The sequence below is a fragment of the Vidua chalybeata genome (genome assembly GCF_026979565.1).
Source record: "Vidua chalybeata isolate OUT-0048 chromosome W unlocalized genomic scaffold, bVidCha1 merged haplotype SUPER_W_unloc_5, whole genome shotgun sequence".
Taxonomy (NCBI): Eukaryota; Metazoa; Chordata; class Aves; order Passeriformes; family Viduidae; genus Vidua; species Vidua chalybeata.
This window is the reverse complement of record NW_026530340.1, coordinates 105,640-129,222: the sequence shown is the minus strand read 5'-3', so window position 1 is coordinate 129,222 and position 23,583 is coordinate 105,640. Positions and strand designations below refer to the sequence as shown.

Below are 23,583 nucleotides of genomic sequence, written 5' to 3'. Positions count from 1 at the left end.
ACAGCCAGCAGCCTGGCCCGGGCACAGGCCATGGCAGGACAGGGCACAGGAGCCTTCTGTGACTGACCGTGCCTCTCTGGTTTCTCTCTGCAGGCTGCCAGCACCTCATGCCATGGAAACGGCTCCGCTCGGCCTGCCAGGCTGGGAGGGCTGGAGGGCGGCGGGTGTTCATTTGCTGTCAAAAAGAAATCATTCTATTTTTTTGTCATCGTCATGATCAGAGCATTTCTTTCATCCTTTTCCAAGCTTTTGGCCTCCCTTCCTCCAGGGTAATCTTTTTGTGTCCTTCCTCAGCCACTTGATGGCATTTGGCAGGGGGGGTTAAGCAATGTGAAAAGTTCAACAACAGCTCCTGTTGCCAACTGCAGCAGCCCCTTCAAGAGCCCTGAGCTTCCAGCGAGGTCCACGTGTGCCTTGCAAAAGGGAGTGGTTTGAAGCGATGGGGTTGTCGCCCTGCTGCAAAAGCTGGGAGGAAATCACAAGTGGCAAAATGCCAATTTGGCTCAACCCCTGCCCAGGTTCTGCATCTTTCCCCTCTGCTCGGTGACAGGCAGGCAGGGCTGGACTCCAGCAAGGTTCAAGTTCTTGGTGCTCCCTGGCATCAAGGGGATCAAGGGGATCACCCATCTTGTATGCAGTGGCTGCAATAGGGCTACTGAAGGGAAAAAGGAGATGTCGTGAGGTGGGGAATCCTTCTTGTCTCCTTTGTCTCCCCAGGAGCCCCTTGGAAAGGGAAATGCCCACACGGGTTTATCTGACTCCTTCCCAGCCAGCCTTTCCCTCACTCCCGGCTCTCATTTGCTCCGCAGGCTTCAGCAGCTCGCTCAGCTCAGAGGAGCTCTCAGAGGAGAAAACGCTGCCTGGCGTGGGGCTGGCTGATCCCTGTCTCATCTTGATTCCATTTCCCCGCTCCCTCCCCCATCCAAGAGAGCGAAGGATCCCCCACAACCGGTCACGATCCACTCTTGCGGGGTGTTTGTGATGGTTTGTTAACCGATCCCTAAAGTGCAAAACTGCAAATGGCAAGGGACCATCACTTGAATCACAACAAATGCATCTTTATTTAGGTACCAACAGCAAATGCGATAGAAGGGACAGAAAAGGGAAATAGAGAGAAAAGAGAGGAAGGGGAATAGAGCTACCACCGTCGAGACGAGATCCTCGATGGTCCAGCCATCATTCACTATCTCAAATAACTGGAAAAAGCACTGGAAAAGAATTTGCTTTTTTAAAACTAAGTTTAAAAAAAAGGGAAGGAATTCCATAAAGAAAACCAAAGAGTAAGAATACAGTAATTTAAACTTCTCAAAGCCCTTTGCTAATGGAGCCCTGAAGCCCAGTCACGTGCAGTGCGGCCTCGGCGGTGCCTTTGAGCCCAGAACTGCCAAGGGTCAGGGCCGGGATGAGCCTTCACCCAAAACAGGCTCCAAGACTGAGTGGGAATCAATCCAGAACAGGGCTCACACAAAGAGCAAAGCCTCAAGGCCAAAGCTAAACCTTCATCAGGTTGGATTTGTTTGAACACTGAACTGCAGCAAATTTGCTTGTCTGGTAACATCAGTGTCACCATGAAACTTTACATGAGCTACTAAATAAGCACTGTCCTGTCCTGAGCTGTGTGGCCCAAACACTGTTGAGAACTTGCCCTGCCTCTGCCCTGTGCCCCCGGGGCTGCTCTTGGCCTGGCAGCCTCAGTGGGAGCCAGCACTGGCTGCAGCCCCAGCGGGCCCCCCAGGACAAGGCCCAGCAATGAAGAGGCCAATGAAAGCACTGGGCAGCAGCAGAGCCCTCAGCAGAGTTCTTTGGACAACCACGGACTGGCCACAGCTCCAGTGCAGCATGACTACGAGTCAGGCTACCAATGCTATGAGCAGAGTTACAAGAAAGCTGTGGAGAAAAATCAACAACTGACCGTCTGCTCTGGTACAGCTTCCGAATGCCAAGATAGCAGCCGATCAGCACGAGGGGCACGGTGAACAGTGTCACCACCGTGCCTATCATGCAGGACCTGCGCACATCCTGGGGGCAGACAATTCTTGGGAGGCGCACTGGATCCGGGGCAAATATTCCTGTTTCAGTGATAATGTCTGTGGGAGCAATGGGGAGCGTGAGCCCGTGCTGTGCTGCACTGCCGAGCTGGCAGCACGGTGGATACGGCCAGGACGTTCTCTGTTTCCCCCAGAGCTGGGGCCTGCAGGCCCCTTGCCGCCCCTTGGCACAGGCTGTGCCACCCAACAAAGCCCAGCAGGCCAGGAGGAGAGCCCGGGGCCAGCGCAGCTGCTTGGGCAGTCGCTGCTTCGAGGGACACGGGCCAAACCCATCCCTGAGCAGCCCCTGCCAGCCCTGGCCCTCCCTGCCCTGGGACAGCTCCCCCAGCCCCAGGGGACAGAGTCAGGCCCTGTCAGGACACACGGGAGCCTTGCTCTCCCTCTCTGCCCTTTCCCCACCATGGGCACCCCGTGCAGCCACTCCCAGGTTTTGGGACATGTCTCCCACGGAGGGACCCCAGCAGGATTGCTCAGCCTGGCTGAGCCTGGCACAGCAATCACCTTCTGTGGCACTGTCTGGCATCTCCTCCCTTCCTGTATCGGGGGCTGGCACAGAGCCACGGCTTCCTTCAGGAAGTGCTGCTTTCAGCAAAGCCCTTTGGTCCATCTCTGGAGAAAGGAAAAGGGACAACTGGATCAGGTGGAACCATTCCCCATTGGAGAGATGGCATCTTCAGCAAGTACTACTTTTCAAAGACATGGATAAGGATCAGGAAAAGGCCACGGCTTTTGGGGCTGCCACAGGGCCCTCCCTTCTCCAAACAGGTGCCACTCCTGATCTACCCGGAGACCGGGAAATTGCAGGGGATTGCAGGCCCGTGGTGCAGTTTGGGCTCCCTGCCAGCTGGTACCAGATGCCTTCCTGCAGAGGCTGGGGAGAAGCTGCAGCCAGGCCAGGCTGGGAAACAGCCCTGCAGGGCAGGAAAGCAGCAGCGGGGCAGCCAGGCTGCCATGGATCCCTTCCCGCTGTGCCGGGCACGGCGTGTCCAGATGTGCAGGGAACGCCCCCGGCTGCTGAGTCCCAGGGGAAGGCTGAGAGAAATGCACCCACCACGGCGTCTCTCCAGATCACTCAGCATCTGGTCCAGGTCTTTGGATGCCTCCAGGGACTTCATGTGTTTAGTAGATCTGTTCCTCCCTCTCGGCGGACCTTAAGAGAATGCATGTCCATTTCCCCCGGAATGGATCCCACAAAAGCAGGGCTCAGCCTGTGGGGTCAGCAGGGACACACAACTCACCCCTGCGATGGGAGCCGGGCTTGTGCGCAGCAACCAGGAAAGGAGCCTGAAAAGTCCTCCCTGCAGACACACCTGTAACTCAACAGGCACAGGAGCTTCTGTCACCTGCTTCCTGCCAGGTTGTCAGTGATTATTCACTGAGGGCAAGTTGAGAAGTTACCTGCAGAATCTCCCAAGGGTTCCAAACCATCTTCCATCCCAGCTGCTGGAGAAGCCTTGCTAGCATGCTCATCTAGAAGGGATCAGAGATCAGAACCATTTCCTGGTCTGCTGGGATCCCCCTGTGCCTTTGGGAACTGGGCACTGCAAGGGGGTCGGGTAAGGCTGTGGGGGCCAAATTTCCATGGCCATGGCCAAAGCTGCACAGGGGCCTGGGGAGCTCTGGGCTGGCTCCTGGCCACTCTCCACACTCTTTGCAGGCCCTGTGCAACATCCCTGGAGGGCAGGTACTGCCACACAGCAGAGATGGCAGCTCAAGCCTCAGCAATTACCTCCTGTGACTGTGCCTGGCATCGCCTCACTTCCTGCAGCAGGGGCTGCCAATGGGCCCCTGCTTCCTCCAGGAAATGCTGCCTTCAGCACAGCCTTTCGCTTCATCTCTGGAGACAGGAAGAGGCACAGCTGCATTAGATGGAGCCGTTCCCCTTCTGGGAGATGGCATCTTCAAGAGGCGATAGTGGACAAATTCATGGTTCAGGAAATCATCAAAACTTTTGGGATTGGCCAGGCCACTCCCTTCTCCAAACAGGTGCCATTCCTGATCTACCCGGAGACCGGGAAATTGCAGGCATCTCGGGCCCATGGTGCAGGTTGGGCTCCCTGCCAGCTGATGCCAAATGCCTTCCTGCAGAGGCTGGGGAGAAGCTGCAGCCAGGCCAGGCTGGGAAACAGCCCTGCAGGGCAGGAAAGCAGCAGCGGGGCAGCCAGGCTGCCATGGATCCCTTCCCTCTGTGCCGGGCACGGCGTGTCCAGATGTGCAGGGAAAGCCCCCGGCTGCTGAGTCCCAGGGGAAGGCTGAGGGAAATGCACCCACCACGGCGTCTCTCCAGATCACTCAGCATCTGGTCCAGGTGTCTGGCTGCCTCCAGGGATTTCTTGTCTCCAGTGTCTGAGTTCTTCCATGGAGAAGGACCTTAACATAAAGATGTTCCATGTCCCCCTCAGGCCAGAGTGGCAGTGAGTGCTCCTGGGTGATTGGTGCCCTCCAAAGCACTCCCTCAGCTCTGCCTTCCACTCAGGAGCAGGGCCAGGGGGACCACGTGCCTGCGGTGGCCCCACACTGGCATGGAAGGAGCCCCTTGCAGGGCCGTCCTCGGGGGAGAAAGGATTCCCTGGAGCTGCCAGCAGCTCTAAACCCAGCCCCAGGCAGGGCCAGGGCTTGGCAGCAGCAGCAGGAGCAGCTCAGGCACCCCGGGGCCGGCAAAGGAGCTGCAAAAGGCACAGCCCCGGGGCACAGCCCTGGGCCCGGCCCCTTCCCGCTCTGCTCTTCTCCGTGGCTGCACAGAGCACACGGAAGCGCACACTGGAATTGCAGGGAAGGAAGATGGACAGCTAAATGCTCCTTCCTGCCACTGACAGCCATTCTGTGGGATCCCTCAGTGATCCAGAATGGAGCCGGGCAAGTTTTCCAGAATCTTTCAACCCTGTGATGCTGCTAAGGGAAATGGCTCATGAGGCACTGATTATTCTCTCAGGAAAGGCACACAGAAAACTTGCCTCCAGCATTCTCCAAGAGAATCTCGCCAACAGAATTCTCCAAGCTGTCATCCAATTGGGCATCCGGAAAAGCCATGTCACCATCCCAAGCTAGAACGGAGCAGAGATCAGAACCATTTCCTGGTCTGCCTGATCCCCCTGTGCCTTTGGGAACTGGGCACTGCAAGGGGGTCGGGTAAGGCTGTGGGGGCCAGATGAGAATGGCCATGGCCAAAGCTGCCCAGGGGCCTGGGGAGCTCTGGGCTGGCTCCTGGCCACTCTTCACACGATTTCCTTGCCTTGTGCAACATCCCTGGGAGGGCGGCTGGAGCAGCCCAGGGCCCATGGGGGCTCTCTCCCTCCCACAGAGGAAACCCTCCCTAAAGCCCAGGGGAAAAACCATCCCCCCGCACTTCCCAGGGTGCAGGGAGTGCTGTCCCGGAAAGGGGAGCCAGGCTGCCGGCTCACCTGCTCCCCGCGCTTGCAGCGGAGCAGCCTGGGCAGCCCTGGCAGGCAGGGCCACGGCCAGGAGGAGCGGGAGGAAGAGGCGCAGAGCAAGGGCCATGGTGCCTTGCCCTCTGCCAGTCCCCAGCTCTTGCTGCCACCACTGTCCTGACACCGCTGTCCCAATGTCAGCACCACTGCTGCCACCGCCGCTGCTGCCGCAACAGTTGTGCTCAAGGACTGACTGCTGGCTCCTTGTGGTGCTGTGCAACCACGGGGCTCTGGCACCTCTGTGACCTCAGAGCCTGCTGTGACCTCAGCCTGCTGTGACCCCAGAGCCTGCTGTGAGCTCATGGCCTGAGCTGTCCCCCCAGAGCGTCCCCCCATCTGCACAAATGGACTGCCCTGAACTGTAAATGTTTTGCTTGATCCAAGGTCATTCCTCAGCAACACCTTTCTTTTGCCTGCTGACATTGACTGGGGTCCAGCCAACAAAAGAACATTAGCTGCAGGCCACCCATACAGCTTTTCCTCATAATGAGCGCAAAGCCTTTATTTTTGCAAACAGAGGGATGTTGGGGGCATTTTTGCCCCATCAGGCCGAGGCACAAGGCTCTGCATCCTCCCAGGGAACAGAGCCAGCCCCCTTGAGAGCCAGAAGGCGCGGCCTCACTTGTAGCCCCGGTGCCTCCTGTGGCCCAGGGCACGGCCCTGGCTGGAAATGTCTTGGGCTGCAGCACAGGGCCAGGGCGGAGCTCAGCAGCCTCATCAGAGCCCAGGGCCGTGGCCCTTCCCTGCCGGGGCCATGGCCTGGCCCGGCCCGGCCCGGCCCGGCCTGAGCAGCCCGGCCTGGCCCCAGGGGATGGGCTCCGCCCACAGCCTTTTGGGCCCCAGGCTTTGCAAGAGGCTTTCTCCCAGCCTTGCAAAACCTTGGCCAAGTGTCCCTTTGCTGTGCTGTGAAGAGTAAAAAACCCCCTGACATTTACCCTGGTGCACAGCTCATGAGGGATCCCTGCACACCTTAGGAGAGGCCAGAAATACTCCTGTGTGCCTCATGAGGGATCCCTGCACAGCTCAGCAGAGAGCCCAAAACATCCCTGTGTGCCTCATGAGGGATCCCTGCACAGCTCAGCAGAGAGCCCAAAACATCCCTGTGTGCCTCATGAGGGATCCCTGCACAGCTCAGCAGAGAGCCCAAAACATCCCTGTGTGCCTCATGAGGGATCCCTGCACAGCTCAGCAGAGAGCCCAAAACATCCCTGTGTGCCTCATGAGGGATCCCTGCACAGCTCAGCAGAGAGCCCAAAACATCCCTGTGTGCCTCATGACGTGCAGGCCCAGATGATGCCACTGGAGGAAATGTGCCCTCAGCCCAGGGACGCTCAGCATGGGCTCCCCCAGCCCCTCGGGGCCCCGCTGCTGCTCACAGCGGCCCCTGCCTGGCTCCTGCCTGCCCTCACCGTGGGCATCCACGGCTGCTCCTGGGCACGGAGCTCAGCCAGCGCTGGTGCCGGCCGGGCTTTGCTGCTGCTACCACCTGGACATATCTCTGACAACTCTATGTCTTTATTTGAACAGAAAATGAGGGCCAAGCCCTGCCCTGGCAGACAGGGCCTGCCCACCTTCAGTCGTGGTTGGGGAACAGGACCAGGGGGCTCAGGGGCTGAGGGTCTCGTTGTGGAGGGGTGAGTTTGGGGATGGGCTCAAGACGGTGCTGCAGCTGCGGCAGGGCAGATGGGGACAGAAGTGAAGAGCTGGGAAGACGGGTCAAGTTCTCTCTGCCTGCGTTGTTAGGCTCATCTTCTGAAGATGGGCAGGAGCACCTTTGGAGAGAGGAGTGGCTGAGGCCCCCAGCTGCCAGTGGCACACTGGGACCCTCGTGCACAGCAGGGCCCAGAGCTGGCAAGGCTCCCCAGCACGGCTGGAGCTGCTGGCACAGCTTGGCCCAGCTGGACAGCTGCCCCTCAAGGCCCCGGCGAGCAGGCGACGGCTCTGGGCAGGATCCCTGGCCAGGAGCGGGCCCCAGAGTGCGTCTGCCTTTCAAGGGCAATCTCGTCCCCGCTCTTTCTCCTCTCCACCTTGCTTTACCTGTGCCCTGTGCCCCTGGGGCTGCTCTTGGCCTGGCAGCCTCAGTGGGAGCCAGCACTGGCTGCAGCCCCAGCGGGCCCCTGCTCAGAGATTGTTCTGAGCTGTTTTGCCCCCGCTTCAGGACAAGCATCCTGATAAAAGAACTTAATTGTGTTTATATCTATCACAGAACCACATTTATCTAAAATCAGTTTTAGTATGGAAATCACCTGTGGATGGTGGACTCATCAGACGCTGCTGGGACGTTGCACATAGCTCAGGGAAGAGTGTGATTGTTATTAAATTGTGTCCTGTTCTACTGTGGTCTGATGGCCATGAAGAGAAACTTTCTGTGCCTCTGACTCTCACCAGTTCCTGACCCCCAAAGGACACAAACCTGATGAGTTGTGGTTCCCACTCCAGTGCTGGTGCTTGAACCTCCCTCCATAGCCAGAGCAGAGCTCCCTTGTCCCAAAATGTCCCTGGCAATGCAGGGATGAAGGAAACAGGACGGGCTGAGCAGGGACAAGGAGGCAGTGAGGCACCAGGGCTGCAAGGGTCACTTGTCCCCTGGTGGCCTCAGGCCCAGGGCCAGCAGCCACGGCCAAAGTGCTGCACAGGTTGGCTCTGTCAGGGCCTTGCAGCTGCTGCACATGCCTGTGCCCTCTGCAGCCCAGGCTGTCCTACGGTGTCCCTGCCCTGCGCCTCTGTCCCTGCCGGCTGTCCTCATCCCCCGGCTGCCCCACCTCGCTGGCCCCTTCCTTTGCTGACAGCTCTGCCTCCTGCCTGCCTCTGCCTGGCCACACAAAGCCTTGGCCTTGATACCAAAAGGGTTCATTCCATTTTTACCCTGCCTGTGAACTTTTAGCATAGGAAAAAGGCATGCAGGTCCTGCTGTCCCAGCAAGGATGGCTGGCAGAGAAGAAGAAGATATCTGGCTCAAGAATGCAGTGCTGGAGAAAACAAGGGCTGGATCTGGGAACTTGGGGTGGGTTTTATGGAAATGGGGAAATTGTAATACACATTTAGCAACTGTGTATAAGCAACACACTGGTCGAATTCCATGTCCACATAAGGTTAGGAGTTATCCCTCACTGGACCTCAGGCCTCAATAAATGATCCCCTCTTAAATAGCAAATTAGTGTTAAGGAGCCTTATTCTGATAGTTTGTGTTTCAGAAACACGTGGCTTTTGCTCCTCTCTTCCACCTGAGAGCTTCCTGGGCAGGGGCAATTCTTCCAATTGCACCAGCGAGGCCATGGCTCGAAAGGGCAGCGAGCAGACGGATTTAGCTTCTCCTGCCAGCCCCTGAAATGCCAGTTGTCATTTGTGTGCGCTGAGGATTCCGCTTCAGACTCGGAACTCGCGCAGCTGCTCCTGGGGCGCCGCTCGCACGCTGGCACAACGGTGCTGCAGCAGCTGTCCCGCACACAGGGAGGGCTCTGGAGCCTCCCCAGGGCCACCAAGGAGCGGAGGAGGGAACGTGCCCGGGATCTGCTGCAGGACCGGGGGATTGCGGGGGATCCTTCGCTCTCTTGGATGGGGGAGGGAGCGGGGAAATGGAATCAAGATGAGACAGGGATCAACCAGCCCCACGCCAGGCAGCGTTTTCTCCTCTGAGAGCTCCTCTGAGCTGAGCGAGCTTGTGAAGCCTGCGGAGCAAATGAGAGCCGGGAGTGAGGGAAAGGCTGGCTGGGAAGGAGTCAGATAAACCCGTGTGGGCATTTTCCTTTCCAAGGGGCTCCTGGGGAGACAAAGGAGACAAGAAGGATTCCCCACCTCACGACATCTCCTTTTTCCCTTCAGTAGCCCTATTGCAGCCACTGCATACAAGAGTTTACTTGATCCCCTTGATGCCAGGGAGCACCAAGAACTTGAACCTTGCTGGAGTCCAGCCCTGCCTGCCTGTCACCGAGCAGAGGGGAAAGATGCAGAACCTGGGCAGGGGTTGAGCCAAATTGGCATTTTGCCACTTGTGATTTCCTCCCAGCTTTTGCAGCAGGGCGACAACCCCATCGCTGCAAACCACTCCCTTTTGCAAGGCACACGTGGACCTCGCTGGAAGCTCAGGGCTCTTGAAGGGGCTGCTGCAGTTGGCAACAGGAGCTGTTGTTGAACTTTTCACATTGCTTAACCTCCCCTGCCAAATGCCATCAAGTGGCTGAGGAAGGACACAAAAAGATTACCCTGGAGGAAGGGAGGCCAAAAGCTTGGAAAAGGATGAAAGAAATGCTCTGATCATGACGATGACAAAAAAATAGAACGATTTATTTCTGACAGCAAATGAACACCCGCCGCCCTCCAGCCCTCCCAGCCTGGCAGGCCGAGCGGAGCCGTTTCCATGGCATGAGGTGCTGGCAGCCTGCAGAGAGAAACCAGAGAGCCACGGTCAGTCACAGAAGGCTCCTGTGCCCTGTCCTGCCATGGCCTGTGCCTGGGCCAGGCTGCTGGCTGTGCTCAGAGCCCAAACCTCCCGAGCCATTCTCTGTTTCGAGAGAAGGGCAGCGTGGCAGGCCACGTTCCACCTCCTCCGCTTCAGCACAGCACAGCAGCCTCCTCAGCAGCTGCAAGGGCGGGATGCCCGTGTGCCCGCTGCCCTCTGCCCGAAGCCCTTCTGCCAGCCCAGCTGTGGAGCCGGGTACCCACCTCTGCAGACCTGCTGCCAGGAGAGGAGCCGATCCCGCACGAGGTCCTCGTCCATCTTGAAGGGGATGTCCCCGCAGGCCGTGGCCCCTGGGATAGCGCTGGCGCTGGATGTGCTCCACGGACGGTGCAGGCGCTTCCCCATCCAGTATGGGCACCAGGTGTAATCTTCCTGGGAAAAACAAAGAACAATTGCATGAAAGTCAATTCAAAACAAGACCTGGAAACAAGAAGATGCTACAAAGCCTGTCACCGTTTCACGGGCCTGAGGAGGGTCTGACCACTCCATGTGAGAATGAAACCTGTCCATGGATGGGGAAAAACCCCACCTTTCCCGCCCGTAAACGCACCCCTTCCTCGAGGGCCTGCAAAGCAGACCAGCTGGGGCACGGCTTCAGAACCCGTCCCCCTCTGCTGCCCCCATCCACATGGATGGATGCTTTGTCAGGCTGGCTGCCCCCGCCCCAGCCCGTGCCAGGCTGGCTGGCAGAAGCGGTCAGCAAGGCCAGGAGCCGGCTCCCCTTCCACAACATCCGTCCCCTGTCCCACCAAAAAGCAGCTCGGCAGCCAGGGGAAAAATTAATATTCCCCAGCGCCGCCGAGCGGGGAACCTGTGGCGCGTGGCCAGGCCGAGCCCTGCCATGCCTGGAAGCACGAGCATCCCCCCGCCCCTGCGCCGGCTGGGGACTCATCTTGATTTCATCGGGGCGCAGAGCGTGTCCTCCAGGAAGGGGCCGCAGCCAAAGCCGCTCGGCTTTGCCCCGCCAGCGGCCAGCTCCAGGATGGTGTTCCCAGCTCCACGTGGTGCTCCAGAAGAACACGCCAGCTGTGCCTCGCCTTGCGGGGACATCCCGATGCCATTGAGCTGCAGGGGGATGTTTCCCCTGTTCCAGTCTGTGGCACCTTCACCGCACTGCCACCACTTCTCCAGTGGCACGGGGAGTACTGAGCCGCTCCCTCCACAACTCGCCGGGGACCAGCGGAAGCATCTCCTCGGCTGCGCTCTCTCCTCCGTGCCGGGGCCACAGGGAAACGCTCCGGGGTTTTCTTGGAGTGCCACCAGACGCGTGCAGCTGGTACTTGCTGGGCTCCTGGATCCTACTGAGCACAGGGATGGATCTCTGCTGTCTCCTGGGCCAGGCAGGGCTCCTGCAGCCAAGAATGCTCAAAAAGGTCTTCCAGTGATGGCCTGTCTGCGGGGTCCATGGATAAACACCACCTGATGAGGTGCTGGCACTCTGCAGAGAGAAACCAGAAACCGCCGCTCAGCGGGACAAGGCTCCTGTCCATGCTCTCCCACATTCCACGGTGCCCAGGCCACACTAGGAGTGCTCGGAGCTGCAGCCAAATGCTTCCCATCCATCCTCCCTTCCGGAGGAGAGCAGCACAGAGGCACACGTGCCACCTCCTCCAGCTAAGCCTAGGAGCTCAACCGCCTCACTAGCTGCAAGAGCAGGACGCTGATGTGCCAGCTGCCCCCTTCCAGCCCCGTTCCTCCTCCTGAGCCTTGAAGGCGCAGCCCCACCTTGAGACCCCCGGGCGGGAAGAAGAGCTGGCCCCGGACGATGTCCTCGTTTGTGTGGAAAGGAAGGTGCCCGCAGAGCAGGTGATAGAGCAGGATGCCCAGGGACCAGATGGTGGCTGGCTGGCCATGGTAGCAGCCAAAGAGGATCCACTCTGGTGGGCTGTACTCCGGCATCAGCCGGCCTGGGAGAGGCGGGACACGGACGGGACGGGACGGGAGTAGAGTGAGTGTGAGAGGGAGAAGGGGCATGGGGAGCGAGTGGAAAGTCGAGCGGAAAACCGGTCGAGAGAAGCGCTGCTGCTGCTGCTGCTGCTGCTGCTGCTGCTGCTGCTGCTGCTGCTGCTGCGGAACCGCCGCAGCTCGCGAACGTTCCTCCGTTGCCTCTGCGAACCCAACGGAGGAGCCAGCGCGCCCCGCGGAACGAAAGAGAGGAACAAACAAATAAAACCCCAAAGGAATTCCTATTAGAGAAGTAACCAAATCAAACAATGTAGCAATAAAGAAGAGTCTTGGCTTGTGGCTTCTTTCTTCTTTGGCTGAGGTGTAGCATTTCATGGGGAAGAATTGCCTCTTCTGACAATTTCTGACAGTTTTTGGACAGGAGTGCAGCATTTAATGTTCAAGTAGAATAGGGAAATTGTCTCAGTAATGTCATCTCTTTCCATCCTCTGTTGAGACAGTTGCAGGCTGCCAAAAGACATGGTCTGCAATGTGGAACTTGGGGCCAAGTTTGTTTTTCTGCCAGAGGATGAGGAGGGGAAGTATCCCAGAATCATGGAGTCGTGGCATGGTTTGGCTTGGAAGGGATCTGAAAAATCACACGGCTGCAACCCCCCTGCTGTGGCTGGGCACCCCTTGCACTAGCCCGGCTTGTCTAGAGCTCCGTGCAGCCTGGCCTTGAGCACTGTCAGGGACGGGACAGCCACACCTTCTCTGGGCAACCTGTTCCAGGAGAGTCTTTTTTCTGAATCCCTCTCCTAAATCGACTCTCTTTCCATTTGGATCCATTCTCCCTTGTCCTGTCCTTGCCTGCCCTCCTACAAAGCCCCTGTCCAGCTTTCTTGTAGGTTGCCCTCAGGTCCTGGAAGGCCACAGTTGGATCAAGTCTCAGTCTCTTGCCCAGGTTGAGGAAGCCGAGCTGTCTCAGCCTTTCCTTGCAGGAGAGGAGTGTTATAGATATATATTATAATATTGGCTTTTGCAAATATTAGAATGAATTTTATATGTGTGATGTTCAAGTAACTTTGTTCCAAAGATAAAGTTTCTAATTTTGTTGTTAATTAAGCTTAGACATAGTAGTGCAATAGTTGAAAAAAGTCTGCTTGTGTTAAAATGCCTGCTTGTATGGGATAACATCCAATGAACACAGGATGAGGACACCTGCTACAGCTCTGCCAAAGATCAGCACTCACCGTCTGAAGGCAGTGTGGACCAAGGCCCGAACTGGAAGTGATAAAGAGAAGGAGCCAAACTCCAGCCAGGAAACACGCATGCTCTGAAAAGGTGGACCCAAGGAGGGGCCATGTAAAATAGTTCCTGGAAATGTAAACTAGGTTATGGATATGGAGAAGGGGCTGTGAATATGCAACAGGCTGATGTGAGGGAAAAGGTATTTAAGGGGGCTCCCCAAAGGTAACAGGGTGCTCTTGGCTGAGTGCCAAGATGCACCCACCCATAAATAACCTTTGCTCTGTGGTCCTTGTCTCCTATTGTCCTTTATTAAGCTTTTTACATTTTCCCAGGAGAGTGAACGTGTTTTTCACATGGGCTACACATGCTTATACACAATTCTTGTAAGACTAGTAATTTTTTACTACAATGATTGGGTGAATCAACATATAAACAAACTTATCCATTTTGCAATATGTCTTGCTCATAGAAGTTGATTCCATCTTCTTGATTCAGTCTTCTTGCAGTCTTCAAAGCTCTGTTTCTTCTCGCCAAGGCATTCTGACTATCAAATCTTTTATGCTAATCAGGTCCAAAGTTCATCAGCTCACTTCTGTCCTGGCAGCATGGCTGTGTCTACGCAAGCAGGGAAACACTAATCGAGAGAATCCCACTAAGGTGAAGGTGGCCTCAGCCTCCCGTGACCGAGCTGCCGGGTATGATCTGTCAGATCCCCTTGAAGGAGCCTCTAGTATGTATGCCCAGGGAAGAAATGGGAACCAGGGCTAGAGGGGCCCTGCCTCGAGCCAGGGAGAGGCACGGGAAAACCGGATCTCTGGTCAGCGTGGATCTGATGGCCTGGCACATCAGAGCCACAGAAATATGAAACCTTAGCTGATACTGGTGCGCAGTGTGCCCTGATACCATGGGGACATGTGGGGGCAGAACCTGTTTCCATTGCCGGGCTGACGGGGGGATCGATCACAGCAATTGACCCTGTTGGGAGCCGAGGTGAGCCTGACTGGGAAGGAGTGGCAGAAACATCCCATTGTGACCGGCCCAGAGGCCCCGTGTATTCTGGGCATAGACTTCCTCCAGAATGGCTACTACAAAGACCCAAAGGGACTCAGGTGGGCTTTTGGCATAGCTGCTGGAGAGGCAGAGGACATGAAGCAGTTGAACACCTTGCCTGGACTATCAGACTGTCTGGAACCGACTGCCCCAGGGGTGGAAGCACAGCCCCACCAGCTGCCATGGACTGATCCAGGCTGCACTGGCAAAGGGTGAAGCTCCAGAACACCTGCAGTACATCAATGGCATCATTGTGTGGGGGAACAGAGCAATGGAAGTATTTGTTAAAGGAGAGAGGATCGTCCAGATTCTGCTGAAAGCCGGTTTTTGGAGATTGCACATTCCTGAGTAAAACCAGATTTTGAGCCCTCTCTACCTGGTCACCCACAAAAAGAACAATTTCCACTGGGGCCCTGAACAGCAACAAGCCTTTGCCCAGATCAAGCAGGAGATCGCTCATGCAGTCGCCCTTGGCCCAGTCAGAATGGGAACAGAGGTGAGGAATGTGCTCTACTCTGCAGCCAGGAACAATGGCTTGTCCTGGAGCCTTTGGCAGAAGGTGCCTGGGGAGACTCGAGGCCGACCACTGGGATTCTGGATCCAAAGCTACAGAGGGTCTGAAGCCAAGTACACTCCCACAGAGAAGGGAATCTTGGCCGCCTATGAAGGAGTTCAAGCTGCCTTGGGGGTGATTGGCACAGAAGCACAACTCCTCCTGGCACCCCGACTGCCGGTGCTGGGGTGGATGTTTCAAGGAAAGGTTCCCACATCCTGCCACGCCACTGACACCACACAGAGCAAGTGGATTGCCCTCATCACACAGCACACCCGTATTTGGAACCAGAACTAGGATTTTGGAAATACAAACTGGCCAGAAGGTGAAAAGTTTGGTCTTGCTGATGAAGAGGAGCAGGAACAATTGGCATGGACTGAAGAAACTCCACCATACAAACATCTCCCAGCAGAGGAAACACGCTACGCTCTTTTCACGGACGGTTCCTGTCGCATCGTAGGGATGAACCAGAAGTGGAAAGCAGCCGTATGGAGCCCCACACGACAGGCTGCACAAGCTACTGAGGAGAAGGTGGATCAAGTCAACTTGCTGAACTCAAGGCCGTTCAGCTGGCTCTGTGCATTGCTGGAAGAGAGAAGTGACCAAAGCTCTGCCTTTATACCAATTCATGGATGGCAGCCAATGCTCTGTGGGGCTGCCTGGAAAGGTGGAAAAAGGCCAACTGGCAGCTTAGAGGAAAAACAGTCTGGAATGCTGATGAGTGGTAAGACATTGCCTCTCGGGTGGAGAGGTGCCTGTGGAAGTCTGCCATGTAGATGCCAATGTCTGCAAGAGTCGGGCTAATGAGGAGCACTTAAACAACGAGCAGGTAGATCAGGCTGCAAAGACAGAGGTGTCAAAGATAGACTTGGATTGGCATCACAAGGGGCAGTTGTTCTGAGCTCGATGGGCTCACGATGCCTCAGGTCATCAGGGCAGAGATGCCACCTATAAGTGGGCACGAGACCGAGGGGTGGATCTAAGCATGGACAGGATTTCTCAGGTTATCCATGACTGTGAGACATGTGCTGTGATCAAGGAGGCCAAGCGGGTGAAGCCCCTGTGCTATGGTGGGCGGGGGTCCAAGTACAAGTATGGGGAGGCCTGGCAGATTGACCACGTCACACTGCCCCAGACACGCCAAGGCAAGCGCTACGTGCTCACCATGGTAGAAGCCACCACGGGATGCTTGGAGACCTCCCCTGTGCCTCACAGCACTGCCCCAACACCATCCTGGGCCTGGAAAAGCAAGTCCTGGGGAGGCATGGCACCCCTGAGAGGACTGAGTCAGACAAGGGGACTCATTTCAAGAGCGGCATTGCCAACACCTGGGCTAGAGAACATGGCATCGAGTGGGTGCACTGAGACCCGCACTGGGGGTGCTCTGGGACCGAGACTGAGACCGAGGTCGGCATTGGGACCAGGATTGCTCCAAGATCGGTGCTGGGACCTGTTCCTGGATTGCTCTGGGATCTCTGAGTTCACTCTGGGGAGCTTTGGCTGCACCCCAGAGCAGCGCTGGGACTGGGAGTGGCTGGGAGTGACTGGGAGGGAGCCCTGGGCAGCGTGGGACCGCCTCCGTTCACAACGTTCAGTGCAGTCATCCCGGTCCAAATGATCCCAGTTTGTATGATCCCAGTCTGGATGGTCCTGATCCACATAGTTCCAGTCTGTGCACCCCCAGTCTGTAGGATCCCAGTCCATAGGATCCCAGTCTGCATGATCCCAGTCCGCATGATCCCAGTCTCTATGGTCCTGCACGGCACACACTCCAAGGGTCTGGAATTCCAGTTCCCAGTAGGGAAACATGTTCCTGCCCTTGAAGGCAAAGCTCTTAAGAAGGGGCCAAAAGCCAAGTGCAGCACGATCCTACAGTGACATTTCACTGCCAGCCTTCAGTGGCTTAAGATCAGAGATTAGAAGCAGGCCGCGCATCAGGCTGTCCCGAGCTGGGTCCGTGTCAGGTCTTTGCCAAGTCCTTGCCAACTCCTTGCCAAGTTCTTGCCAGCCCTTGTTCGGAACAGCCAGCGTGACGGTTCAGTGGTTGCACCTGCGCTGTGTCCTGTTCTAAGCCGGAACTGCAGTGGGGGAAGGGATTCTTTCTCGTGGCAATCGGAAGGCAGAATGGAAAATGAGGGGCTTCAGACGGGCTCTTACACCACCCCGTGACTGACGATTGCCCTCGAAAGATCTTCATCAGCAGGGTTCCATGGTGTCGTCGTGGAGTCTTCAGGACTCGTCAAGTGTTGGCAGCAATCCCAGGGAAAAGAGAAGAGAAAAAGGAAAGGAAAGAGAAAACAGAAAAACTAAAACAATTAGTAAGCAAATTATAATTAAATAATAAGCAGAATACAATAAGTATTAATTAAACCAATAATAGTTAAACAACAAATTGTTTAGATAATAATCAATATTCATCAATTGAACAATAGATTGATCAAATAATAAACCAGTATAATCAATATTAAACAATAAAATAATAAACCTAGTATAATCAATATTACTCAGTACAATTTTCTAATCAATAAACAAAAATAATTAAAACAGTGATTAAAACAAATCATAAGAGAAAATTATGTAAAACATATCTTCTAACCTTATAATCTCCTTGTGTCTACAGTCCTGGGAACATCTATAGTGTAAAGGATGTCGGCCAAGTGGTGTGCATTAATTATAGATGTCAATTTTGTTCATCGTTTCATCATTCTCCAATTCACAATAAGCAAGATTACTGATAAAACAAAACCAATCATAACTAAAATCAGAAGAACAACAATGGGATGACACAATTTGTTCAGGACACCGGTGGCAGTGAGCGACCACCCGAAAAGGGTATCCCACCACCTGTGCTCGGCATCACTTTTCACCCTTTCTACAACACGATGTATTTCTTGCACATCATGATGAACAGTTACCAGAGTTTTCTGTCCATTCTCCTTGATTTTTCCTAGGTTCTCTATTAGATCTTGATGAAGTAATAGTTGCTTTACCAAAGTAAGGTTCATCCCAATGGGAGTAGGCAGTAGATTGTGAATCAACGTGAGATTGGATTCTAAAAGTTCATGTAAGGTAACTGGAGCTACAAAAGAAAAATCACATCCTGCAATTTTAGTAAAGTTGCAAGCACAAAAATTTGAATGATTTTTAGTATCTACTACTGTACTTTCTATAAACACAGTATCACAAGTGGTTCTAAAGCAGGCACACCCATTGCCTGTATGTACAAGGACTGTTTCAGAAGTCTCATTAGGATGAATGTCAAAATGACAGATATTTTGTTCTGTGTCTAAACAGATATCTTGAGCTATAATTGCATTACCTTCACAGATAAACCCTAGTTGTTCTCGGATAGTACAGGACTCTAAATTGACAGTTTGCCATTTGTCATTAATTTGACAGGCCCATTCTCTATGTTCAGAAGGATAGAAAGTGGCTCCGTCATGATTTAATCCTAGTGCAATGATAGGGAATATCAAATGCACCGAGGCATTTCTTATGGTCAACACAAATGCTGTGGCTGTGTTTGTGTTAGGGTCATAGGTAAAATTCACTAAATTCCATCAGGATTGGAAATCTCTTTCAAAGTCAGTGGCACTGTCCCAGACTATTTTCCTAATTTCAGTAGGAAAAGTGCCTTCTTCACCTTCTCTTATAATTGAGGCAGCAACTGACTGCATCCATAATTGAGCCTGGATACAGCTAAGAGCTAAGGAAACGTTGCTTTGTGTGGCATTAAGTGCATTAATTATCAATTTGCTATCATTCACATTTATCTTTTCCCAATTTGGTAGAATGTTTGATAGCAACCACTGATGTGTTCCCAAGGCCGATAAGGACGATTGCAGTGGCTGCTGTATTTTGGTTAAATCTTTAGTCGTGGAGGCCAATTTATTCATTAATACTTCTGAATCAATACTATTTAGGATTCCCAGTCCCATTCCCATGACACCAGTTATGTCTCTTTGCACCCGGTTTTTAGGAGGGTTCCACTGTCACAGCCAGGTTGTCCAACTCTCAAAAGAGGTTTGCAAAAAGGGTGAACAAGCTGGTTGTATTTCTGAGACATTGTTTTGCATCAGCAATTTGACTTGTTTAAGAGACCATGCTGGATTAAATAATATCTGTTGTTGGCCAGTTTTCCTGATTATATATGGTCCAACTTCAAAAATTTTCGGGGTAAGCATAGCTGGTGGCTGGGCTCGAGTGGTGGTAGTGGTGGTGGTATAAACCGTAGTAGATTGGGCTACAGCATTTATTATAAACTTAAAAGAAAGCCCTTCGGTGTTTTTTCCCATAAGCAAAACACTTCTGCAGTCTGTGTTAGTGTAAAATTGTGCCAACAATCCTGTACGCTTGGGTGCGTACAAACCTTTTTGTGCTTAAAGAGATCCTTTCACTTTTTTCTGCATGCTACCACAATTATTTCAGACCACGGCCACTCAGCTGGTTTCTGGCCATGGGGTTGTGGTAGGATGCAGAAAAGTATTACCAGTTTTATCATGGATTAGGTGGTCTTCATGTCCCTCGGAGTTCTTCTGAAAAAGTAAACACAAGAGAATTCTGCCGCCGAGAGGCAGGAAAGTTAGAATGATGGAATTATCCAGCATGTATTTGTCCAATGCTCTTTCCCTAGAGCACCAGAGGCTTCCCATGCATATTTATTCAGAGGGGGTTTTAGCACAAGTGCTACTAGTCCTATAGTAAGAGAGGTCCACCAGAACAGGTTGGCCAGGGTAATGAGCTGGATTATTAGGATCATTTGGTACAGAGCATAGGAGTCAGTGTAGATGCAGACCAAAGAGGAATTCTGTGCTTCTCGTTGAAAAATACTCCAGACAGCTATCAGCTCCCCAACGTGTACACTACCTTCTCCCTCTGTAATAATTTGCTCACCAGAGGAAAAGTGGAGGGCTTCTGCCCTATATTTCCATACTTTTCCTTTCCCTTTAGCAGAAGCATCAGTAAACCAAGAGTTTGCTGATTGTTCGGGGCAGAAAGGAGGGGTTACTTTGATTACAGAGGCAGGTTTGTCCAAGCTGTCAGTTTCTTGGATTGCTAAAGTTTTTACAGGTCTTTCTGTCATTGAGAAGAAGTTGCAGTAATGTTCAACCTGAGCATACCACTTTCTCACTGAGGCCCTCTGGGCCACCCCGTCAGGAGGGGGAGTCCCACTAGTGACTGTCTTAATAACCTTGAAGGGGCCTCTCAATACAATTGGTTGTTTTCGTGCAATTTTTTCTACTTCTATGAAAGCTAAGATAACCATCAACAATCCTTTTTCCCAGGTAGTGTATCTTTTCTCAGCATCTTTGGAACCACGTGAGTAAAAACCAACAGGTCTTGTCGGACCCTCAGGACCCCGCTGCCATATGTGTACTGACAGCCCTGAGGAGGCAAATCCCCATCCCACCTGGGGAATTCTACCTGGAAAGGATCTGTAGGATGGATAGGGTCCAGTGCTTGATGAGCTGTTGCTTCAAAAATCAGCAATTGCAATGCTGACTCCTGAGAAAGACTCCAATCCCATTTCACCCCTTTCCTCAACAAGTCATAAAGGGGAACAAATGGGTCGTTCCAGTTACTAGGAAATCTGTCTGGTCTTTCTACAGGAGATACAGCTGCTATAGTTTTTTGAAGGAGAATTGCTGTAGGTTTGAGTGATTCTGGAAGCCCATAAATTCAAGGGGTCGTTATCTCGGGCTTCACAGGTAATTGCATCAGGGATTCAAAGTCAGGAATTAATTTCTTTTTGTGAGTCATTTGCAGGCAAGCAGCTTTGTGCACATTTTCCAAGAGTTGGTCGGGGGTACTAATTCTAGCTATGGGATCTCCCCTTTCCAAGGGGCTTGTTCCCCCGGCCCAAAAAGCTGCACGCTGTGTCAGGGACCATGTGTCACCTTTCTCTCCTGTTGTTAAGAAGACACCATGTCCCCAATACCCACTGGCTTCCTGTTCAGTTAATTGAATTTGATCACCACCAGTGAGGGACACCCGGAAAACATATTCTGTTTCTGATTCATGTGGAGGGTGTCCGTATTCCCTTTTAAGCTTAGCTAGCTCGGTGGCAGTGTTTAGTTGTGATGGTATGTGTTTGGTTGTGATGTGAGGTTGGAGATCATCATCACTGAGATAGCTATACACTGAGATAGTTTTAATCAAGGGTCTCAAGTGATGGCAGCAATGTTCCCCACAATTACTTGCTGCTTCAAGTTCTTGATGAGGATAGATTTGTTTAATGTGAGGAGTTTCCTTCTCCTCAAGCTCTGTAGAGGAATCAGCATTATGTTCCTCTGTTCCTCTGTTAAGGCAGCTCGCAATGCATAGATCACATTTTTTGCTTCATATAACTGTTTTTGCAAAATTTCAACTAGATTTTGAAGGGAGTCTATTATAGCATGTTCCTCACTTCTTCGCTCGAAGCGATTTTCTATAGCTGCCATAAGACAAGCTCCTAAAACTGAGCATAAGATAGTTTTATTTTTGCCCAGTTTGAATTTTGTTTCATGTTGTAATGAACACACTCTATCAATAACATTTTCTAAGTTCAACCAATTACTCTGTGCCCATTTTTCTCCTTCCGTAGAAGGTTTGGCATTGTGTTTGGCTAGTAGTGCATAAAATTCAGCTTTAATTTCAAGGCTAAGATTGTCACTCATTTTGTGAAGGGACCAAAACCACGACAGGGAGGTACAACTTAAGTTCCACAAAATTACACAGCCCTCGCTGTGTCGCCCTTTGCTTCCCGGGGTGGGTGAAAGGACAATAATCTGCCTGGGAGGCTCTGCTTAGTTGCTTCAAGTTGTCCCTTCCTTCCCAGACCAGATACACACAACAACAACAAAACAAGTGTCCCGCCTTTTGCACTAGTGGATCCTTTGTGAATTCCCAAAGACAGTGTGGGTGCCTTTTCAGCTGCAACCCTTCTGTCTAGACAGAAATCCTGTCCGTGACGCCAATTTTAATGTCACGATCCGCTTCTTGCGGGGTGTCGTGATGGTTCTTTTCACCGATCCCAAAAGTGCAACAAAGGCAAACAACAAGGGACTGTCAGTTAATCACAACAAATGCACCTTTATTAGGGGCCAAAACAGTAAATGCAATAGTGGGGATCAGAAAGGAGATAGAAGGATAGAGAGAGAGAGAAGAGGGGTATGGGAATAGCTACCAACACAGGCGAGATCCTCAGCGCTCCGGACGATGGGGATCCGTCTGTCGTGTCGGGGAAGTCTTCGAAGTTCTGGTCGACTCGGGGGTCCAGTTATAGTCCACAGAGGAAAGAGGGGGGAACAAGTGTCACAATGAAAGTCCATTGTAATCGCCCCGAGGGAACAGGTGAGTCCACAGAAACCACCAAAGCAAGACGAATACAATGAAGAATAAGTCCATTAAAATTACTGAAGGGAAACAGGTCATGTCATTAGTGGTCAGACCACCAATTTCCCCTCCTCCCTGTAGCAGAGGTCTCAGTCTCAGTCCTTGGGAGGAGGGTTCTCATTCTTTGTTTGTCACAGTGGCAATGAGGCAGATGAGGGGTCTTCAATGAAGGACCCCGGGAGTCACCCCAAAAGTTCATTTGGCTAAGGAACGGAGATTAGAAGCAGGCTGTGCATCAGGCTGTCCCGTGCTGGGTCCGTGTCAGGTCTTTGCCAAGTCCTTGCCAACTCCTTGCCAAGTTCTTGCCAGCCCTTGTTCGGAACAGCCAGCGTGACGGTTCAGTGGTTGCACCTGCACTGTGTCCTGTTCTAAGCCGGAACTGCAGTGGGGGAAGGGATTCTTTCTTGTGGCAATCGGAAGGCAGAATGGAAAATGAGGGGCTTCAGACGGGCACTTACATTGCATCATGGCACTCAGCCAAGAGCACCCTGTTACCTTCGGGGATCCCCCTTAAATACCTTTTCCCTCACATCAGCCTGTTGCCTATTCACAGCCCCTTATGCATATCCATAACCTAGTTTACATTTTCCAGGAACTATTTTACATGGCCCCTCCTTGGGTCCACCTTTTCAGAGCATGCGTGTTTCCTGGCTGGAGTTTGGCTCCTTCTCTTTATCACTTCCAGTTCGGGCCTTGGTCCACGCTGCCTTCAGACGGTGAGTGCTGATCCTTGGCAGATCTGTAGCAGGTGTCCTCATCCTGTGTTCATTGGATGTTATCCCATCCAAGCAGACATTTTAACACAAGCAGACTTCTATCAGCTATTGCACTACTATGTCTAAGCTTAATTAACAACAAAATTAGAAACTATATCTTTGGAACAAAGTTACTTGAACATCACACATATAAAATTCATTTTAATATTTGCAAAAGCCAATATTATAATATGTTTTGATAACACTCCTTTCCTGCAAGGAAAGGCTGAGACAGCTCGGCTTCTTCAGCCTGGGCAAGAGACTGAGACTTGATCCAACTGTGGCCTTCCAGGACCTGAGGGCAACCTACAAGAAAGCTGGACAGGGGCTTTGTAGGAGGGCAGGCAAGGACAGGACAAGGGAGAATGGATCCAAATGGAATGAGAGTCGGTTTAGGTGAGGGATTCAGAAACAAGACTCTCCTGGAACAGGTTGCCCAGAGAAGGTGTGGCTGTCCCGTCCCTGACAGTGCTCAAGGCCAGGCTGCACGGAGCTCTAGACAAGCCGGGCTAGTGCAAGGGGTGCCCAGCCACAGCAGGGGGGTTGCAGCCGTGTGATTTTTCAGATCCCTTCCAAGCCAAACCATGCCACGACTCCATGATTCTGGGATACTTCCCCTCCTCATCCTCTGGCAGAAAAACAAACTTGGCCCCAAGTTCCACATTGCAGACCATGTCTTTTGGCAGCCTGCAACTGTCTCAACAGAGGATGAAAAGAGATGAATTTAATGACACGATTTCCCTTTTCTACATGAAAATTAAATGCTCCACTCCTGTCCAAA

General features: G+C 53.0%; 2 protein-coding genes, 1 long non-coding RNA gene and 1 pseudogene across 9 annotated transcripts in view; 1 reads left to right on the top strand and 3 right to left on the bottom strand.

Moving 5' to 3' along the window:
- Nucleotides 1-23,583, top strand: part of LOC128782930 (zinc finger protein 551-like) — a 113,287-nt gene that overhangs the window by 17,369 nt on the left and 72,335 nt on the right. The gene's annotated exons all lie outside the window — the stretch shown is intronic.
- LOC128782904 (zinc finger protein 271-like) overlaps nt 1-23,583 on the bottom strand; it is a 510,341-nt pseudogene that overhangs the window by 420,486 nt on the left and 66,272 nt on the right.
- The window catches only part of LOC128782919 (uncharacterized), a 28,809-nt gene continuing 6,263 nt past the window's right edge, over nt 1,038-23,583 (bottom strand). For 3 of the 7 annotated variants that reach the window (XM_053933447.1, XM_053933444.1, XM_053933445.1), the window contains exons 5-10: nt 3,778-3,885; nt 3,447-3,518; nt 3,287-3,358; nt 3,100-3,198; nt 2,550-2,657; nt 1,215-2,087 (exon numbers count right to left, since the gene is read on the bottom strand). In XM_053933447.1, the coding sequence (XP_053789422.1) occupies nt 1,564-2,087; nt 2,550-2,657; nt 3,100-3,198; nt 3,287-3,358; nt 3,447-3,518; nt 3,778-3,885 (983 nt within the window). In that variant the 3' untranslated portion in view covers nt 1,215-1,563. The other 4 variants (XM_053933446.1, XM_053933448.1, XM_053933450.1 and 1 more) reach the window with 4 other exon arrangements.
- LOC128782990 (uncharacterized) lies at nt 9,740-11,781 on the bottom strand. The gene is made up of 2 exons (XR_008428939.1): nt 11,661-11,781; nt 9,740-11,373 (listed from the first exon to the last, which is right to left on the bottom strand). It is a non-coding gene; the product is annotated as an uncharacterized LOC128782990 (long non-coding RNA).